The sequence below is a fragment of the Neovison vison genome, chromosome 8 (genome assembly GCF_020171115.1).
Source record: "Neovison vison isolate M4711 chromosome 8, ASM_NN_V1, whole genome shotgun sequence".
Classification (NCBI taxonomy): Eukaryota; Metazoa; Chordata; class Mammalia; order Carnivora; family Mustelidae; genus Neogale; species Neogale vison.
In genome coordinates this window covers 124,730,024-124,747,673 of record NC_058098.1, presented here as the reverse complement: position 1 = coordinate 124,747,673, position 17,650 = coordinate 124,730,024, and the positions used below count along the sequence as shown (strand labels likewise).

Sequence of the window (17,650 nt, the reverse complement as noted above, 5' to 3'; positions counted from 1 at the left end):
TAAAATGGGAATAATAATACCTCTTGAAGAAGATTGTTTGGAGGACCAAAAGAACAAATACAGAGTACCTCAGGAAGTGCTTTGCATATAACAAGAACATCATTAAATATTAGTTGAATAATAAATGAATGAAATATAGGTATATATATATGTATATATATATTTTTTTTAATTTGGAAATCTCTTTTCTGGAAATGCTCTCAATCCTGCATGAATATTGGGTTTGGATCCATGCAAAGTAAGTTATGCCAATTAATCGATTTACTCATTCCATCAACCGCACTTGGAAGGAAGACTTTTTGAATTAAAATGCACATATGCAAAACAACCTGGCAGGGCCCCGGGAGGATCAAATGTGGTAATATATGAGGAAACACTCTGTAAACTGTGAAGCCCGGTACAAATGCTAGTTGTCCTCATTACTAACATGTTTACAGCTCGGTTGGCCCTGAAATCACTGGCTTAACCTGAAAGAGAAAAGCAGGCAATTTTCCAGGACTCCAGGGCAAGGCCAAAAAGTCTGGGGAGGAAGGGGCCTGGCGCACCGGTCACCCCCCTCTGCGCTGCCCCCATCCCACTCAGTCACAACCACACTTGAGCTGAGTCAGCTGAACTGTGGCAGGTTCGAGACCTCTGTGCTGGGGCAGGCTAAGTGGGCTCTTCCTGGCAGAGGGCATCCACTGCCTGGAGCACCCAGGCCAGGGGCTTGGCACGCAGTCCCCGAGAGCTGCGGGTCTTGTAGAAGAAACAGCAGGCCAGGTAAGGGCTGAGGGAAACTGAGGCTCACAACCAGCCTACGAAGGGGTGTGGGGGACAGCATCACCCCAGTCCTGCAACTGTTGGCATTCTACAAACCCACTGTCGCCAGATCTAGCTTTTTTTTTTCCATGAGAAGCCAAAACTCCAGATTTTTATGTGAAATTTCTTGATTTTTAAATACTGGCAACTAATTTTTGAAAATGTTTAAAACACTACATGGGCCAAATAAAACATGTGTGCAGGCTGCATCCAGCCAGCAGCCCCCGGGGTACAGCCTTGGCAAGTAGACCTCCAGCTCCCATGCCTGCTGGGGCCTACTGGCCCCAGTCTCTAACCCGTGGGGGAATCCTGGGGAATCCCAGAAGAGGCGGCCCCTTGTCCCCAGGACTCACTCTCTTCTGCAGGGGCTCCTCGGCCATCCTTGGGGGTGCAGCAGCCATTCTCCACGGCTCTGGAGGCTTCAGGCGGGGTCTCAGCCGCACCCTCTCCCTCTGCTGGGGCCCCGCCCTTCTGCCCTCCAGCGGGGCTCCCCTCCTCTGGCTGGGGCTCACTCCGCTTCTCCAAGTCCCCATTGGGTAACAGCTCTGAGGGGCCTGAGTCCTGGGCCATGGACGGGGACTTGGAGGTCACTGCGGGGTCCTTTGGTGTGTCACTGCTTTCCACCTGGAAAGATGAAGAAACAGGAGGGGAGGATTAGATCACTGGTCTTCTTCTTTTGGATCACTAGCCCCCCTGAAATTCTGGTGAAGATTATGCCACCCATTGTCCAGAAAACCTTGTCCACATAAGCGTCCACACAAGCAAATACACACACAATTCTGCTCTCAGTTTCAAGGGATCCCTGGGCCCGACTCGCTGAGGTCAATGGATTTGTGGACTCGAGCAGAAGCAGCAGCAGAAGAAGGCAGGCAGGTTCGCCAGCCTGGTTTCACTGCCCACACTGTGACCCACACCACCGCCCCCCTCCCCGAGGTGACAGAGGGCCTCCAAGCCAACTCTGAGGCCCCTATTAAAAACAAACGTCCCTCTATACATAAGTGAAAAAAAAAATACATCTATGTGTAAGTGAAAACAAACATTCTGGAGGGCCTGCCTGGCTCAGTGGGTAGAGCATGCAACTCTTGATCTCAGGGTTAGGAGTTCAAGCCTCACAAAAAATAAATCAATCAAGGATTTTAAAAAAAAATAAACATTTCTCACACTCTCCCTACTTCCAATCATGACCCCTCTTCAGAAGACTCTAGTGCCACCAATCAATTCTGGTCACCTTGGGCTGATCTGCCTTTTGCCAGATTCCCCCCAGCTTTCCTTTTGGCCTGTCAAGGCCCAGACCCAAACAGGGACTAGCTGCATCTTGGAGTGGAAGGGTCAAAGGAGGCCTCCCAAACAAGCATTCTGTTGGGCCCCAAAGCCCAGCACAGTTCTTTCCTTCAGCTCTGGAACCCACGTGCTCTCCGGCACCCCGACCCTGGAGAGCCTCCAGCCCCCACAAGCAGTTTGCAGCGTCCACAGCGAGCCCCCCGCCCCAGCATGTGTCTCATGCTCCCCTTTTAATAGGAAATGTATCCCTTCATCCCCAAGAGTCTAAGAATGGAACTTGCTACAGTTCCAGGTAATAAGAATCACATCAAGAGTAATCATCTAACTGTCCTGTGTAAATGCCCCTGCGTGGTGGGCAAGGCTCCTTCTCACCATGACCCCTTTTGAGCCACTCAACCTTCCTTAGGAGGCTGTCGGAGAATTCCATGACTTGCTCAAGGTCACACACTTTGTAAGGATGGCCTGGGGGCAGGAGAGGCTGGTGAGCACTCTGTCCTTGGAGGAAGTAGGCTAGGGCATCTCAGAAGGAATGGAAGTGCCCTCATGGTGTGGAAGAGGCAAGTGTCCGCTGCGCTCTCGTCCATGGGTACAGGCCGGCCCTGAGCAACCCTGTCCAGTTCCATTCACGAAGGCCTATGGGAAGGGCAAATGCGAGCCTAGCCTACCACCTCAGCGGGGTGCTACCCAGGAGGGCCCCTCAGCTGCCCCACCTATAAGGAGAGATGCCTAGGCTCGACCCCTGAGGTTTTTTCCATCAAAGTCTTTTTTTCTTTCCTTGTTTATAAAAGACATATATGAAAACTCAAATGATACAAAAATGAGTCGTGGTGAAAGGTTAAAGCTCCTTTTTCAATCCCCACCTCCAAAACCACAGGTAAACCCTTGTTAACAGTTTGGTGAGGATCCTTTGCAGACTTTGTTTCTACGTGTCTACCATCGTTTGTGAGTTACATGTTTACACACATGGATTCACACGCACAGCCAGATCCAGGATTTTTTTTTCCTAATAGGGTGTCTTACTACTCCGTGTTCTATAACTTGCTTTTCCACTTAACAAGCACAGTGGGCATCTCTCCATACTCGTGCATATGGATCTGTCTCTCCTACTTCACAGCTGCTCCACATTCTAGTGAATGGATGCCCCAGAATTTATGCAGACGGTTCCCTAATAGTGGGCCTCTGGGCCATTTGCTTTTCACAGCAATGAGCCCCATGCACTTACAGTTCCGTGCGCCTGCGTATGTCAGTAGACTGGGGTCCCAGAGGTGGGTTAGCTGCTGGAGGGCCTGTCAAATTCCCTCCAAAGAGCTGCACCCCTCAAAGCGCACCCTGACAGCCTGAGAGAGCACTGGGCTCCCTCCCCTCGCGGCGGACAATCTCGAAGGCTAAGGTCTGTATCTTCAATTCTGAGCCCTGCTGAGGTGCCCCTGAGCTGCCCATTGAGGAACCCCTAGTGTGACCAATAGGGACAAGGGCCTTGGGGACAAAATAAATTAATAAAAACAAAATAAAAACCGGAGTCCTCCCTGGACAAGGCTCCAGGCACACAGAGCAGCCTGTGGGCGAGCAGAGGGACCAGCCAAGCTGTTTTCCTGGCTAGATGGGGTAGCTTGGAGCAGGTCTGCTTCTCCCAAGGGAAGCTCCCAGGGAAATCTGCAAAGGTGTGCAGTCCTCAGCCAGAAGTCCTCTGCCAGCCTAGCCGTGGGCACAGAGGGCTGAAGCCAGCAGAGCCAGAAGGTCAGAAGCAGGAATGCAAGGGAGCAGTAGGCCCTGTCTTTCTCCTTAGCTTCCATCCCTGAGTGTTTGGACACACTCTGTCCAGGGCTGAGAGGGCCTTTCCCACCTCCCAGCTCAAGCCAACAGGGTTCCCTGACCTAGAAAACCCCTCCCTGGTAGAAATCCTCTCACCCTGAGACAGCTCAAGCAGTGTGGAGGATGCTCAGACCCCCACAGCTCCCCCCCACCCGCAATGTCCAGCCGTGCTGGGCACCACAGAGTTCTGAACATGCCTCTACCAGGGACATGGGCTGGGGGTCTGCTGGGCCAATGTGGGCTGGGCAATTCAGGTCAGAGTCAAGCTCTTACCATGGCTGTGTCCTTTTTCCTTCTGGCCACTTGCTGCCCCACAGACACCTCCAACTGGGGCAGGTTCTCAGCCCCACCAAGCTGCTTGAGACAACTCTGCTGTCACTAACTTCCTGCCTGGGGACCACATGGCCTCTTCTCACCCTGGGACTCACTTCCTGTTGATTGCCAGCTCCATAGCAGAGAGAGCCAGGAGGGCCTGCTCTGCCCCCCACCTGCTCTGATCAAGCATCCCTCCCAGGCCCGCCCTGTAGGACCCCGGTCTGCAGTAGCCCGAGCCCACACCCCCTTTCAGAGGTGGGCAAATGAGGACAAGTGAAGCACTCTGCACAGCTCCTGCCCCCTCCCCTCCTGCCCACCCTTCCTTTCCTCCCAACTGAGCAGATGACCTTGTGTTAGCCAAAGTTCTGGGATTGGGGAAGTTGCTGATTCACACCCAGCCCAGCCCTTGATCCAACTTATCCCTCAAGAACCTTCCCACCCTGGGGTGGCTGGCTGGCTCGTCAGTGGAACACGTGACTCTTGATCTCCGGGTTGTAAGTTTGAGCCCCACAGTGGGTATAGAGACTACTTACGAATGAAATCTTTAAAAAAAAAAAAAAAAAGGAAGGAAGAAAAGAAGACACACACACCCCGTCCACCCTGCCGCAGCCAGCCCCGGACCCTCACTGGCTCCCTCTCTGGGGCCCAGGCAACTGAGCAGGTTGAATCCACCTATAAGAAAACCATCGCGATGAAGGAAGGAGGTCCACCAGCAAACGGACTGAAGTGACTGTCCACATCTCTCAGGGGGCTTGGTGCACCCTGAAAGGGGCATCCTTGATGAGAACAGCCAATTCATGCAAGGAAGCCACGAGGAGAGCCGGGTCTGCACCCTTCTGCCCCTACCTCCACGCCTTCCTCCCAGCCCCCTCCTGGCCCCCGTCATCCTTGGCCCATCCTCAGCAGGAACAGGGTGCCCGGGAGGTGCCCAGCATCCACTGCTGAGCCCTGAGTGCCAAGCCTCGCTTAAGACCCACAACACCTTACTCATGGACGCAGAGGGAGCTTTAACTTAGTTGCATGTCAGAAGCAACTGTTTAAAATTCTGTTTTTGTTAGCTTTTATTTCTCAGTTGCCTTGAAAGGAGACAGAGCATACCCTGAAATATTCATTTTTCCCCCATGGGAGTAGGGGAAGCCGCAGAAGTCCCTGGCCCTTCTAGAAGCCACCAGCAGCAGCTGAAGGTGACAGTTTCAACCTTCTCTGCTTCTCACCTGTGAGGCTGGGGGGACGGGGCAGCAGGGGTGGCAGAACAGGAATGGCGGCCGTGAGCGCACCTCTCTCCCCTAGGAGTAGAGCTGCAGGGGAGCAACAGATTTGGGTAAAGCCTGATCCTATTGCCCTCTGTGCGCCTACCCATGGCTGGTTTGCCCCATTCTGGATCTTCAGACCCTGCCCACCACCTCCTGAGGTCCCTCAGGATTCCCTGACCTTTACCTTCTGTCCAGACAAGACCCCTCCATCCTGGGACGACCAGCTCTTGCTTCTCTGTTGCCTGCCACCCCCCACCTCGGCTCCCGAGTGAGTGGCTCCTTCCAAGCTGATGAAGGCAGCAGTCATCCCCTGGGGGGTGGGGAGACTGCTGGCTTCCAGGGGACAGGGGTCGGGGCTGCTGAACTCCGCCCTAGAACAGGGTTGCGACCACAACCGAGAATGATTCGGCCTAAGATGTCAATTGTGCTGTTGTGGAAAAACCTGGGGCTGAAGGTCAGCGAACTGACCAGAGGCTGCCTTTCTCTAAGAACCTTTTTTAAAAAAAAAAAAAAAAAAAAAATCTTAAAAAGAAATATTGCAGTAAAATATACATATTATTTGCCATTTTAATCATTTCCAAGTGTACAATTGAGTGGTATTAAGTATCCCTATCGTACAACTGTCCCCACCATCCACCTTCAGAACTTTCTTGTCACCTCAGACTGAAACTCTGTCCCCTCTTCATATTAACTCCCCATTCCTCTGGCCCCCAGCCCCCGGTCACCACCCTTCTGCTTTCTGTCTTCTCAGGATGTCTGAAAGTCTTCCTGTATCCACACACGTGCGTGCTCGCTCTCTCTTTCTCTCTCTCTCTCTCTCTCTCTCTCTCACACACACACACACACATACAGGCTCACACCCCTGGGAAGGGAGGCATTTGTGCTAGGCCCCGCCCCCAGGCCCCGCCCCCCAACCCCCAGTCTGGCGCGAAGAAGTGGGGGTAAAGTCCACTCCAGTGGTCACGGAACCCCCAGCCCACTGCAGGTGACGTTTGCTTACAGAGCTGTTCACACCCTGTCTCACGACAGCGCTCCTCCACTGTGCCCCCTTACTCCCTGCCGGTCTCCCTCCTGGACTTGTGAGCTTTGCCTGACTTGGGTTTCTGTTTGTCTCCCTTCCAACCACTCCACCCACAGCACAGCACCCACATAAATACGCGTATACATTAATCAATGTAATTATCACGACTGTCTGGATTCGTAGTGTTACCCGCACTTTTCAGAGGGAAAAGGCTCCAAGGCTTGCCTCAAGTCCCATGCCCTCTAAGTGGTAAAGCTTCCAGAATGACCCAGGTACAAGAGAGGCATTTGAAAGCTGGCTCCTCCTTTGGGTTGAGTCTCTGGAAAAACCCAACCTCAAATCCCAAGGGTTCCAAGGAGGAAAACAAGGCTTTGATGTGCCTAAGCAGGGCCAGGGAAAGGCCGCCGGCTGCTTCCCTGACAGCAGCCATCGCAGGGACAAGCCGGAGGCAAAGCGAGAAGCAATCCTCAGTGATGAACCTGTCCAGGCCCCAGCCCCTATCCTCCTCGCCCTTTGCTGGAAATCTGGCTCAGACCCCAGAACTCCCACCGCTCCCTCTCCAGGTGAGGCCTGGGCTTCCCAAGTGGGGCAGAGTGCTGAAGCTCCAAATAAGGAAGTGATTTCTCAGAGGCCCTTTATTATAATAATAATATTTACACATAAAAAATTAAAATCTGGCAAATAAGAGATGAGGGAAATAATACAAAGGAGACAAGGCCCAGACATCTGTGGCGAAAGGAGCCCATATGCTGGTGGCAGCCTGGGCACAGGGACCAGCTGTGTGCAGGCACACCTGGGCCCAGGTGTGGAGGGGGCAGGCCCAGGGCCCGGCCTCTCCTACTGGAAGCCCCTGGAGGTCTGAGCCAGGGTCCCCGGCTGGCTCTGGGTACCTGCCTCACTCTCCCCCACGGTGTGGGAGGCCAGGGGCTGTGGCTGGAAGGGGCCTTTTCCGACGCATTGTAGCGCAGTGCTGGGGAGGGAGGCCCAGAGGCCGGCAGATGTGGGGCAGCCCCTCCCACCCCATGTTACCGCCATTGTGCCTTTAAGGCCCTTGGCAGCACTAGCTCCGTGCCAGCCGGGAACCCTGGCATCCGGCCAGCCTTGGCCTCTTGGTTAAAGACACACAGTCACACACACAGACACACAGGGGTGCGCCACCTCCCGGAGACACAGCCCAGCAGATGTGCAGGGATGTGGCAGAGACGTGCCCGCAAAAACACACTGACGGCCCCCCCTTTCCTCACAACTGCAGGCCCACCAGCCCCCGACCAAGCAATGGGTTTTCCCAGGTTGACTCTAGCTTCAGGAAACAGCGGGGCAGCCTGTCCCACAGGCGCTGGTGCCAGGCCCGCGCTCCCCCCTCCCCTCTGCTCCAGGCCTTCCTGCAGCCCCTTCTGCCGGCAGCCCCGCATCTGATTGGCCGGAAGTGGCCTTGAGGCAGACAGAACTGGAAAGGGCCACCCTGTGCCAGCTCCCAAGAGAGGTCCTCAAAGCGTCGCTGCTCAGCCTGCCCGGAGTGAATGGAGTCAGGCTCCAAGACTTTGGAACTAGGACCTCCGATTTCCTTTTCCCTGGTGGAGCAGCTAAAAGGGCCACCAGGGGGATGAAGGGACAGCAGAACCAGAAGCCAAAGAGGGCCAACTTTGGAGAGCTTGGGCCTGCCCTAGGGCTCTCACCATTTTCCTTGCCACCAGGGAGGGGAGCTCTCTTCCCTCTCTCCTCCTAGAGATCTCTCTTACCATCTAAGCATGTGCCAGAGACGGACAGACAGACGCTGATTCCAGGAGAGAACTTCGGGGCCCAGGAGAGCCTCAGAGGTCAGGCAGTCTGTGCCCCTGCTGGCCATGGCAGGTGGACACAAGAACCAACATGCCTGCTGGTGGCCGAGCCACTCCGGGTTCCGCCTCCAGCTGGGACACCTGTCCACCTGGAAGAGGGCCTGGCTGTGCTCTTTGAACTCAGCCTCAAAGGATTTCAGGAGGAGCTGGAGGCTCTTTCTGAAAAGCCATTCTGTATAGGAGATCCATACATTTAAGTAAATCCCTTTTGAAATGATTCCTATTTTCAACCTCTACCATCCATGCCTGGGGTTTGGTAAGAAGGAAACCCACCATGGGAAATAGAGCTTTTTTTTCTATGCTTCACGTACCTCTCTGAAGCTTCAAATGGGTATCTCCCCACCCTGCCGCACCCCACTGGGGCACACTCCCTCTGCCCCACCCCACTATGTGATTTCAGAGCTTTAATCCTATCCCCTCCAGCCTCCGTCTCTCCGGACCAGAGAGCCATAATCTCTTTCGTCTGTCCTCACTTGGCAGCACCACCTTCCCCTTGATCAAGCTAGCTGCTGGGCTCTGGAGCTTTTCCAGTTCGATTATATCTTTCTCAAGGTGGCAGGACCGAAAGGCACCCAATTCTCCCGGCGAGGATGATGAAAGAAAAGCAGCGTCAACAGCTCTGTCCAGATGCACCTGCTGGCGAGTCCCTGCCGCACGGGAATGGTGCAGGTGCGGCTCAGGCTCTAGAGAAGGCCACGGGCAACTAGGAAGCCCAGGGAGGCCAGACCCGGGGAAGTGCGTGACTTTCCCTGGAGGTGGCCCTATAATGTGACTCCAAGGAAGGGACCAGGGAGGAATGAAAAGCAATAGGGATTTCTGGAAAAAACAAAATGGAGATGCTGGGAGCTGCTCCCCTACTAAGACCAGCTAGAGGGGCCTCCCAAAAGGGCCGCTGCCAAATCTGCTCTCTTCCAGAAGTCTCTGTCTCTGACAGTAACACTGACGCCATCCCTGGGGCCTGAAACATCTCCTTCCTCCCCTTGCTCTCCCCACTCTATGGTCGCCAGCAGCCCGGGCCCTGCCAATTCTGTCCCCCACCGCCTCCCCCCAGCAGGCTCTGGGGGTGATTTTTGGCACCCTCCCACTCTCCTATCTCCCTGCATCCTCTCGTGCTCGACCCATCACACTCACAGATGCCAGGCCCAGCTTCCCTAAACATGACTCCCTTCACTTTATGCTCCCACCCCCTCAGAAACCTTCCAGATAAATACATTTCACTTGATCTTAGCCAAAAGGCCGAGAAGCCCGCCGAGACCTCTCCACCCAAGGTCTAATGTGTTCATACATGAATCCCTCAGGCGCTCAGCCACACCTGTCAGCACGCAGTCCCTCCCCACTGTGCACATTTGTCCCTCCACACCTTTGTTCAGGAAGGTCCCAGGTGGGAAAGTCTCCCACTTTGCCCTGGACTTCGAAACATGACCCCCTCACCCCACACCCCGCAACATGTCTTTGGCACTTGAAGACCAGCCCAGCGGCCAGCCTCTCGGTACTGGATGCCACGGGTGAGTGCTGCTTTGGCCGATCAGGTGCAGGAATGGGCAGATCAGTCTGCAGGGCTCAGTTACAAGAGAGGTCGGGAACCTCGTAAGACAAGTGACAGACCTGCTTTCCTCACACCTTCGAACATGTGAGCAGAGGGGCACCAGCAGTGTCCACATGGGTTCACAGGTGAGGGGGCCCTTGGAGGGGCTGGCGGCTCGGGTTGGGAGATAACTCTTTCTGGAAATTTTGTGCTTAAAAACCGGGGAGCACCAAGTCCATGAATCGAGGTTCCAGGGATTGTTGAAGGAATCATTCTGACCTGGACACGGAGATGGGATCTGGGCTCTGTCTTAACTTGGGAGACAAACTGAAAGTTCCTATTAGGCTGGCCAATGAGCCCATAGAGTCAACTCCCCACAGCTGAGTTAAACTGTCCCCAGCTGGCTTAAGCTGCAGCTGAATGGCTCCCTAACTTCCCGGTTTATACCCCAAGTTTTCTGCTCCGAAGAGGGGCAGCTTTGCCCTCTTGAACTCATTTGGGCATTGTGACAGAGACTTAGCCTCCAACGTGGAGTGAGTAATGCTGGCTTTGGGCTGGCCTGTCTGAGCTCAGCCCCTGCTCCCAGCACCCCCCTCCCCCTCCCCCTCCGGGTTATTCTTAGCAAGAGGTGACCTCAGAATGCTCCCACTGAGCAAAAATAACCCTGGAGGAAGTTGGTGAGTATAAATCTTCAATGAATAAATACATATAGCTAGCAAACAGGGTACAGCACCCCAAAGGGCTGGTCACCCCGCCAGGGTCTGGTGGGCAAGGGCAGAGACTGTCCCTCCTGACGCCCCCGTTGGAACCAGCATGAAAGACATAGGTGGTGGCAGGGCTGCCTGGGCTTGTGACCAGGCAGGACCCAGCTTCCGCCGCCCTCACTTGTTACGTCCTCCGGAGTTGGTGAACAGGAAGATGCCTCTTCCTCTCACCCTGAGGCTCACACCCACACACAGGCTCACACTCTCCGGCCATCAGAAACCAGCCGTGCACACTGCTGTCCCATGTCCCCATCACGGGCACCGGCCAGCCCACAGGCCCTGAGCCCAGGTGCCGGCTCCCTTCCTAAGCCCCGCCCAACCCTGCACCGGCTTCCTGTTTCCTGTCGCTGGCTCCGCTCAAGCATCCTGGCTCGGAGGCCACCGCCGCGGACCGCTGCCGCTGCCTGCTTTGAGCGGGCCCAACTCTCACTCCTCAGCCCACCTCAGCCTTCCCCGCTTGCCCACGGGCTCCCTGGTACTTAGATCAATCACCTATAATCCTATTATATATAGGAGTTCTGTTTCCCCTGTATATTCTTTGGACTGAGTCTACACTTCTTTCCAACAGCCCTGCATTCGCGTGTTAACTTAAAGGGGATTCTGGACACTCAGGCTTCCAGAGCACGTGACTGGAGTGGTGAGGAGGAACGAGCCCTGCGGGCTCTGCAGGGTGGGACGCGTGGAGTCCAAATCCCAGTTGGCCTCTCTGAACCTCTGTCTCTTCATCTGAATGTGGGCGTGGTGATGATAGGCCCCGCCTGCTTCCCCCACAGGGAGGTTATTCTTGCTGAAAGCCGGCTCTGTAGGCCATAAAGTGCTACCAGATTCTGAGGCTTTATTTGTGGTCTCTGGCCTCAGTGAGTGGGCCGACAGTGCAGGGTGGGGTGGCAGTCAGCGTCAAATCTAGTGGAAGGGACAAGCTCTCTCCGTGTGCTTCCTAACTGTCTGGTGTGAAAGGCCAGGTTTCAGCTGTAGTTTTCTTAGTTCTCACTCCCTCAAGAAAGGATCCTATGGTAAAATACAAAATCATGCACATGGATGTGGTGACAGTATCAAACTGACGTAAAAGTTTCAAATGACTTATTCTCCCATCGTATCAAGACCTGTAGCAGGTCAAAGACCAGAGCTGTCCAAGCACATGATCAGTGGGCTTAGTATCTCCTCTTTTATTCCTTAGTGTTCGTTTTGATTAATTTTATAAGGAGCTCAGGAGAGAGGGTCCCAGTGGCTGAGGTGGGCTTCACTTGCGAGACGGGCTCGGATGGTCTGGAACGGTGAGGCAGGGAGAGAGAAGGGCAGGCTGGACCAGTATGCGAGGTAGCGGAAGAAACGTGCCTAGTGTGTTCTGGGGGCAGCAAGAAGTCAGGGTTTCTATGATAAAAGCTGTGGATACTGAGGCCCGGAGCAGGGGCAAGAGAGATCATGTGGGAAGGGGTCATTTGGAATATTCCAGACCTTGTCTCATAAGAAATGGGGTCCCTGGAGGCACCTGGGTGGCTTGGTCAGTTAGGCATCTGCCTTCAGCTCAAGGTCATGATCTCGGGGTCCTGGGACTGAGCCCCCATGTTGGGCTCCCTGCTTGGCAGGGACTCTACTTCTCCTTCTCCCTCTACCCCTCCCTCTCCCCGCTCATGCTCTCTCTCAAATAAATAAGTAAAATCTTTTTTTTTTAAAGATTTTATTTATTTATTTGAGAGAGAGAATGAGAGAGAGTACAGAAAGTGGGGAGAGTCAGAGGAAGAAGGAGACACCCTGCTGAGCTGGGAGCCCGATGCAGGACTCAGTCCTGGGACTCCAGGATCATGACCTGAGCCAAAGGCAGTCCCTTAACCAACTGAGGCACCCAGGTGCCCCAATAAGTAAAATCTTAAAAAAAAAGAAAAGAAAAGAAAGAAAGAAATGGGGTCCCTCCCTAGGGATTCTTGAACAGAAATGTACCGTGAGCACTATTTAGCGTAAGTGAACGTGACCGTCTTCCCTCTAGCGCACCAGGGTGAAAAGTCAGTCTTATTTATCATTGTGGCCTTCTCAGCCTGGTGGGTGCTCACTGGGTGTCATGTGCCTGGCACTGAGAGGTTATAAAGTGGAGTGGGGGGGCAGCGGGGGTCTGGTCCGGGCGGGGGTGCAGCCAGGAGGCTGAGGCCAGAGCAGGAATGAGTGGGACATACCCAGGGACAGACGGCCCCTGGGGACAAAACAAGGAGAGGGGCAATGATTCCTTAGCCTCGGGGCCAGGGGATGGTGAGGACACCAGTGGCTGTGCCTCCTTCCTCCCTGCCCAGCATAGGACACGCACAGATCAAGACCCCAGCCCGCAGCCAGCTCTCAGCCGGCTTCCCAGAATTTCCCTCTCCGTGCCACCTGCCGGGATCTATGCCAGGCTCCCTCCTCGTTCCAGGCTTAGCTGGATGACACACACTCAGCTGCTTTAAAGCTCCCTGGTCAATCTGTTCCCAGGGCCACAGCTGCCCCAGGTCCCCAAGAAGCCCTCCGGCTCTGCTCCTCTGCTGGGGAGGGGAGGAGGCCAGGACGAGCACCTGCTCCACAAGCAAGCCAGGCGGCCTAGAAGCCAGGGGACCAGGAGCCAAGCTCCAGCAGCAGCACCAACGTTGGGGACCTGGGGGTGTGCTGCCTGGGAAGGCCTGCAAACTCTTTCCTCCGGGGTCAGTCTTTCTCTGTTCCCCCAGGGTACAAGGGGTCCCTTTCACAACAGCTGTCTTCCCCATGCTCTCTCTCCCATCCGGGGGCCTCTCTTGAGAGTCCAGGAGGCAGCAGGGGCATGGGCCGGACCGCACCCCGTCTCTAACCCAAGCAGGATGTACAGTGCCTCCCACCAGGACTGCTTCGAGGCTCAGGCTGGGCTCCCACCTGAAAAGTCTGATAGACCCTGGCCCCCTGCAGGCTCCTAGGCCCGCCTGCAGGGGAACAGGTTTATTACACTGTCTGCTCTACACAGTTGGACCTATTTGGCTGTTTGCAAAGCACGCCTGCAGGTGGACAGGACGGGTATTAACTGGTAGCCGTATTTTCCCAATGAAGAAGCCAAAGTTCAGAGAAGCTCAGTAACTTGCTCAGGCCACAGAATTGGGAAGCAGTAAATCCCATGCTGTGTCTTCTATCAGACTGAGGTTGCTGCAGCCTCCTAGAGAGGAAAGGTTTGGCCGGGCAAGGGCAGGACCGGCCTTTGCTAAGCACTGGCTCTCTCTGGGGCTTGCACACAGTTAATTCCCCCAGGCATCTAGGAGGAATGCGTCCTTATCATCTCTGTTTTTCAGGGGGGTGGGGGGAGCCAAGGTTCAGACAGTGACTTCTTCAAGATCACAAGCTGGGGAGTGGTGGGGCTAGGATTTAAACATAGGTCTGTTGAGTCCTGAAGACGGTGCTTTTCCTTCTACACTAAGCCCCTGTCCAGGGGCCGGGGTGGGGAGGACATAGGACCCACTGACCTTTGCCCCCACTCTGCCCTGCCTCTCCTCCCTCTCACTGGTCTCTCTCCAGACATTTCCATACACCTGCCCCTGACTTCGCACTTTCTGTCCCCAGGGCCTCACTCCACCTCCCACTGATGGGTCCTCCCGCTGGTCCTAGGGGCTCAGGGATGAGCCAAAAGGCTGCCAGGTCTTTATCTGTTACAGGTGGTGACTCTTGTCCCCAGAGCACCTGGAAGAGGGGCAGGGGGAGGGGGGTAGAGCTCTCTCCCGGAGATCATGGTCACACAGGCAAATGGGGAATTACCAATGGGCTCTGACTCAGCCTGGTTCCCCCTCCCACTCCAGCCCGCACTGGGGTCCTCCACCTTCTCCCACAAGAAGGAGAGGAGAGGGGCACCCTGGGAATCGGGGAGTCCAGTCTGGAGTCTGCTGCAAGCTGGAAATTCCTTTGAAGTCCCCCGTTTTATCTTTCAACTTCATGTGAATTTTTCATTACAGGCCATAAAATATCCATGTTTGCTTTAATATTAAAATGTTTAAAACTACTTACCAATTAAATGACTTAACTTCTGCCCACCCCCCCGCCCCTCCCAGTCCTCAAGCAGAATTAGCAGCGGTGCACTCTGGTAAGTGCAGATGCCTGACCTCTGGCTCCGGGGGGCCCTCTCACCTCCAGGGGCTGCAGCCCTCCCTCCCTCTGCTGTCCCTCTGCACCCTGACTCTCCACCCCAAAGGAGAACATTTCCTTGACGGGCTGAGTGACAAATCTGAGCTCCCAGCTCCCCCTTGCCTACTTGCTCGACTTTCCCATTCTCCGCTGGAAGGGGCTGACAGAAAGGAACCAGCTGTCTTCTGCGCTGGCCAGAGACCCCGGCTCTGCCTCTGAGGCTGAGGCATCGGCAGGCAGGCACCTAGAGCCCACGGGCCGTACCCCCCCCCCCGGAGAACTGTTCCTCTTGGCCAACCGTGGGGCTCCCACCAGACTCCAAGGTTCTGGCCCCCAGAAGCCTGGGCTTGGAGCTGGCCCCAAAGCCCACACTTAAACAGTGTCTGGTTCTCCTGCTTTATTCTGAAGGACCCATCAGCCTGCATCTCTCCTCACTTTGATCAGACTCCCAGGCCTGGGCTCCCTTCCTCCAGGTTCTCAGGTGGGACTGAGGCTCAGGATGGATGTGTGGATGGGGAGAAAGGGGCCTGTGCAGGCTGGCCTGGGCTCACAGGCAGGCTCTCTTACTGCCCATTCCAGAAGGAAGTCCCAGCTCTGCCACAACTCACAGTGCAAGTTCTCTGCTCTCTAGAGGCTTCGGGTTCAAGGCAGAGAGCAGGAAAGTTGTGAGGTGACAGGGGTCCAAGGACAGGGAAGGAGCGGGGCAGCTGGAGGACTGCACCCCACGGCCCAGCCCCAATGGTCCCAGGTGCCCGCAGGACACACATGCTTGCTGTTTAGAGCATGCGTGCCTGCGCACGTGTGCGCGCGTGTGTGTGTGTGTGCCCAGGGGATGCCGTGACACTCACCGGGGGGTGCTTGCGCTTCCGCCCAGGCCGCCCCACCTTCCGTGCAGTCGTGCTGGGCTCCTGCCGCTCCTCCTTGCCACGAGCCTCCTCCTGCTCCTCTCCCTCCTGTGGGTACAGACACAGCCTGTGAAGCCAGGGCTGGACCCAAAGAGGCCTCCTCCCCTGTCCCCCAACCCCCACAATGGCCACACTTCCAGGGCCACACCAGGCTGTTCCCCCTGGCAGGGCTGGCCTTCATCCGTCTCTGGCCTGGCAACGCCGGAGCCAACCCTTCGGGTCCCATGGAAATAAAACCTCAGGGGACTTTGGGGTTGAAGCCGCTGCCCCGGCGCTCTGCCGCTCTCCCTCCAGGTGGAGACGTTTTCTTAACCACGGAATCACAACACGTGCTCTGACAAAAACGTGTGTTTCTGGATAGGAGTTTATTTCCATGACACGCATTTTACATAGGTACAAAAATTAAATGAGTCATATATTTAATTGATCGCCTTTCTCGAAAATAAGATCGCCTCAAAAGAAATATTAAATATAGCAATTGGAAATAGGAGCAACACTTGGAATGAGGACCATGGCCAGCGATAGAGAACTTTCAAGGCCCCTGTGAATACACCTGCTCAAAAGCGCTTGCCTGTATGCCTGTCACCCCACAGGAGCATCTCGGAGACAGCATCTTGGTTCGTCTGAACGCCCTCCCTGCGTTCATGGAGTTCTAGACCCCAAGTCTGGTTTGGGGATCCATCTCACCCAGCACCTGGCAGGGCCGGGCCCTGCTGCGTTGTCTCATGGAGCACAGAGGCATAAACCTAGAAAGTCCTCCTGCCTCACCGCTCCACCGGCCCGGCCACAAACCACCCACGGGTCGCTTCTGACTCAGCCGGCTCCAGCATGACTAATCACAAACAGAAACAACGCCGGGGAAGAAGAAAGGGACCCTGACCCAGCGGAGGAACCATGGGCTGCTCTTCAAGCCCCTGCAGGATGTCAGGAGCCGAAGATGGCTTCAGAGTCCTCCCTGGGAAGGGTGCCTCCCCGGAGCAGCACTGGTGCCACGGGAGAGAAAGGCAGGGTACCCAAGTTCCCAGTGGATTTAATCAAGATGTCCCTCAACATCCTACTCAACTTTCATTTTCTGTGATTTCAAAATAGCTTGTGGTTTGCCTGTCTGTGGGCGGGAGGGGAGGGTCCAGGGTGGAGAGAGAGTCCGCACCAGGACCAGAGACCCCTGACAGGCTCTTTTCAGGAAAACATGGCAGAGAAGCTGTGAGAGCAGGAAGGCCACAGTGGGGACAAACTGCCTGTGGAGGGGCGGGGCACGTACCCCACGGTAGGCCAGGCTTCTGGTTCTGGGCCGTCCATGAGATCCCCGTAGTCACCCCTGCAGAAGAGGTGATCACCTGGATCGCAGAGAGAAGGCACCCTAATCCTGGTGACAGTTTCCAACTGGATCTACACACCATGATGGTGAATTTCAGGCTGAGATGGTGCTTTTGGTCTGACTCCACCGCAGCTAAGTGGGCACTGTCTCGATCATTCTGACTAGCTCACTCAACATTTACAAAACGGAGTCGATGTCAGGTCATGTGAGGTCACGCAATGGCCTGGGACTTAGAGCAGACCAACAAGGGTTGGGCCCGGCTCGTCCATCAGCTAGTTAGTCTATCCCCTTCTCTGGGCCTCACTCTCCTCATCCATAAAAGGAGAGCATGAAGGTGCCCATTCTGCCGGCTTCTCAAGTTTTTAGTAGGAATGAACAAACGTTCTGCCCCCCTGTATGTTTTGTGCCCTGCTGAGTTCCAGAGCCCAGCGCCCGGCCCTGCACGTAGTGAGTAGTCCACATGTCCCCCACACGACCCCCCATATACTCCGGAGCTGCAAGAGGACCACTCAGCCCCTGTGTTTGCCTGGAAAGCACAAGGCCAGACCTTGCCAAGCCACTGGCCACTCTTCAGGGCGGAGCCCCTCAAACTGCAATGCACAAGGCAACAGGCATGAGAGGGCACCAATGTGGATCAGGGTCAGTCTGGGTGGCCACAGGATATGGAAAGACTCCTACTGCCCAGATATTCTGGGTTATGAACTATTTCTTTAACGGACTGC

At 55.2% G+C, this 17,650-nt stretch overlaps 1 protein-coding gene across 2 annotated transcripts in view; it reads right to left on the bottom strand.

The window, feature by feature from the left end:
- The window catches only part of DNMT3A (DNA methyltransferase 3 alpha), a 96,468-nt gene that overhangs the window by 42,557 nt on the left and 36,261 nt on the right, over nucleotides 1-17,650 (bottom strand). For both annotated transcript variants that reach the window (XM_044261959.1, XM_044261961.1), the window contains exons 3-4: nucleotides 15,554-15,658; nucleotides 1,152-1,422 (exon numbers count right to left, since the gene is read on the bottom strand). In XM_044261959.1, coding sequence (XP_044117894.1) covers nucleotides 1,152-1,422; nucleotides 15,554-15,658 — 376 coding nt within the window. The remainder of the gene's footprint in view (nucleotides 1-1,151; nucleotides 1,423-15,553; nucleotides 15,659-17,650) is intronic.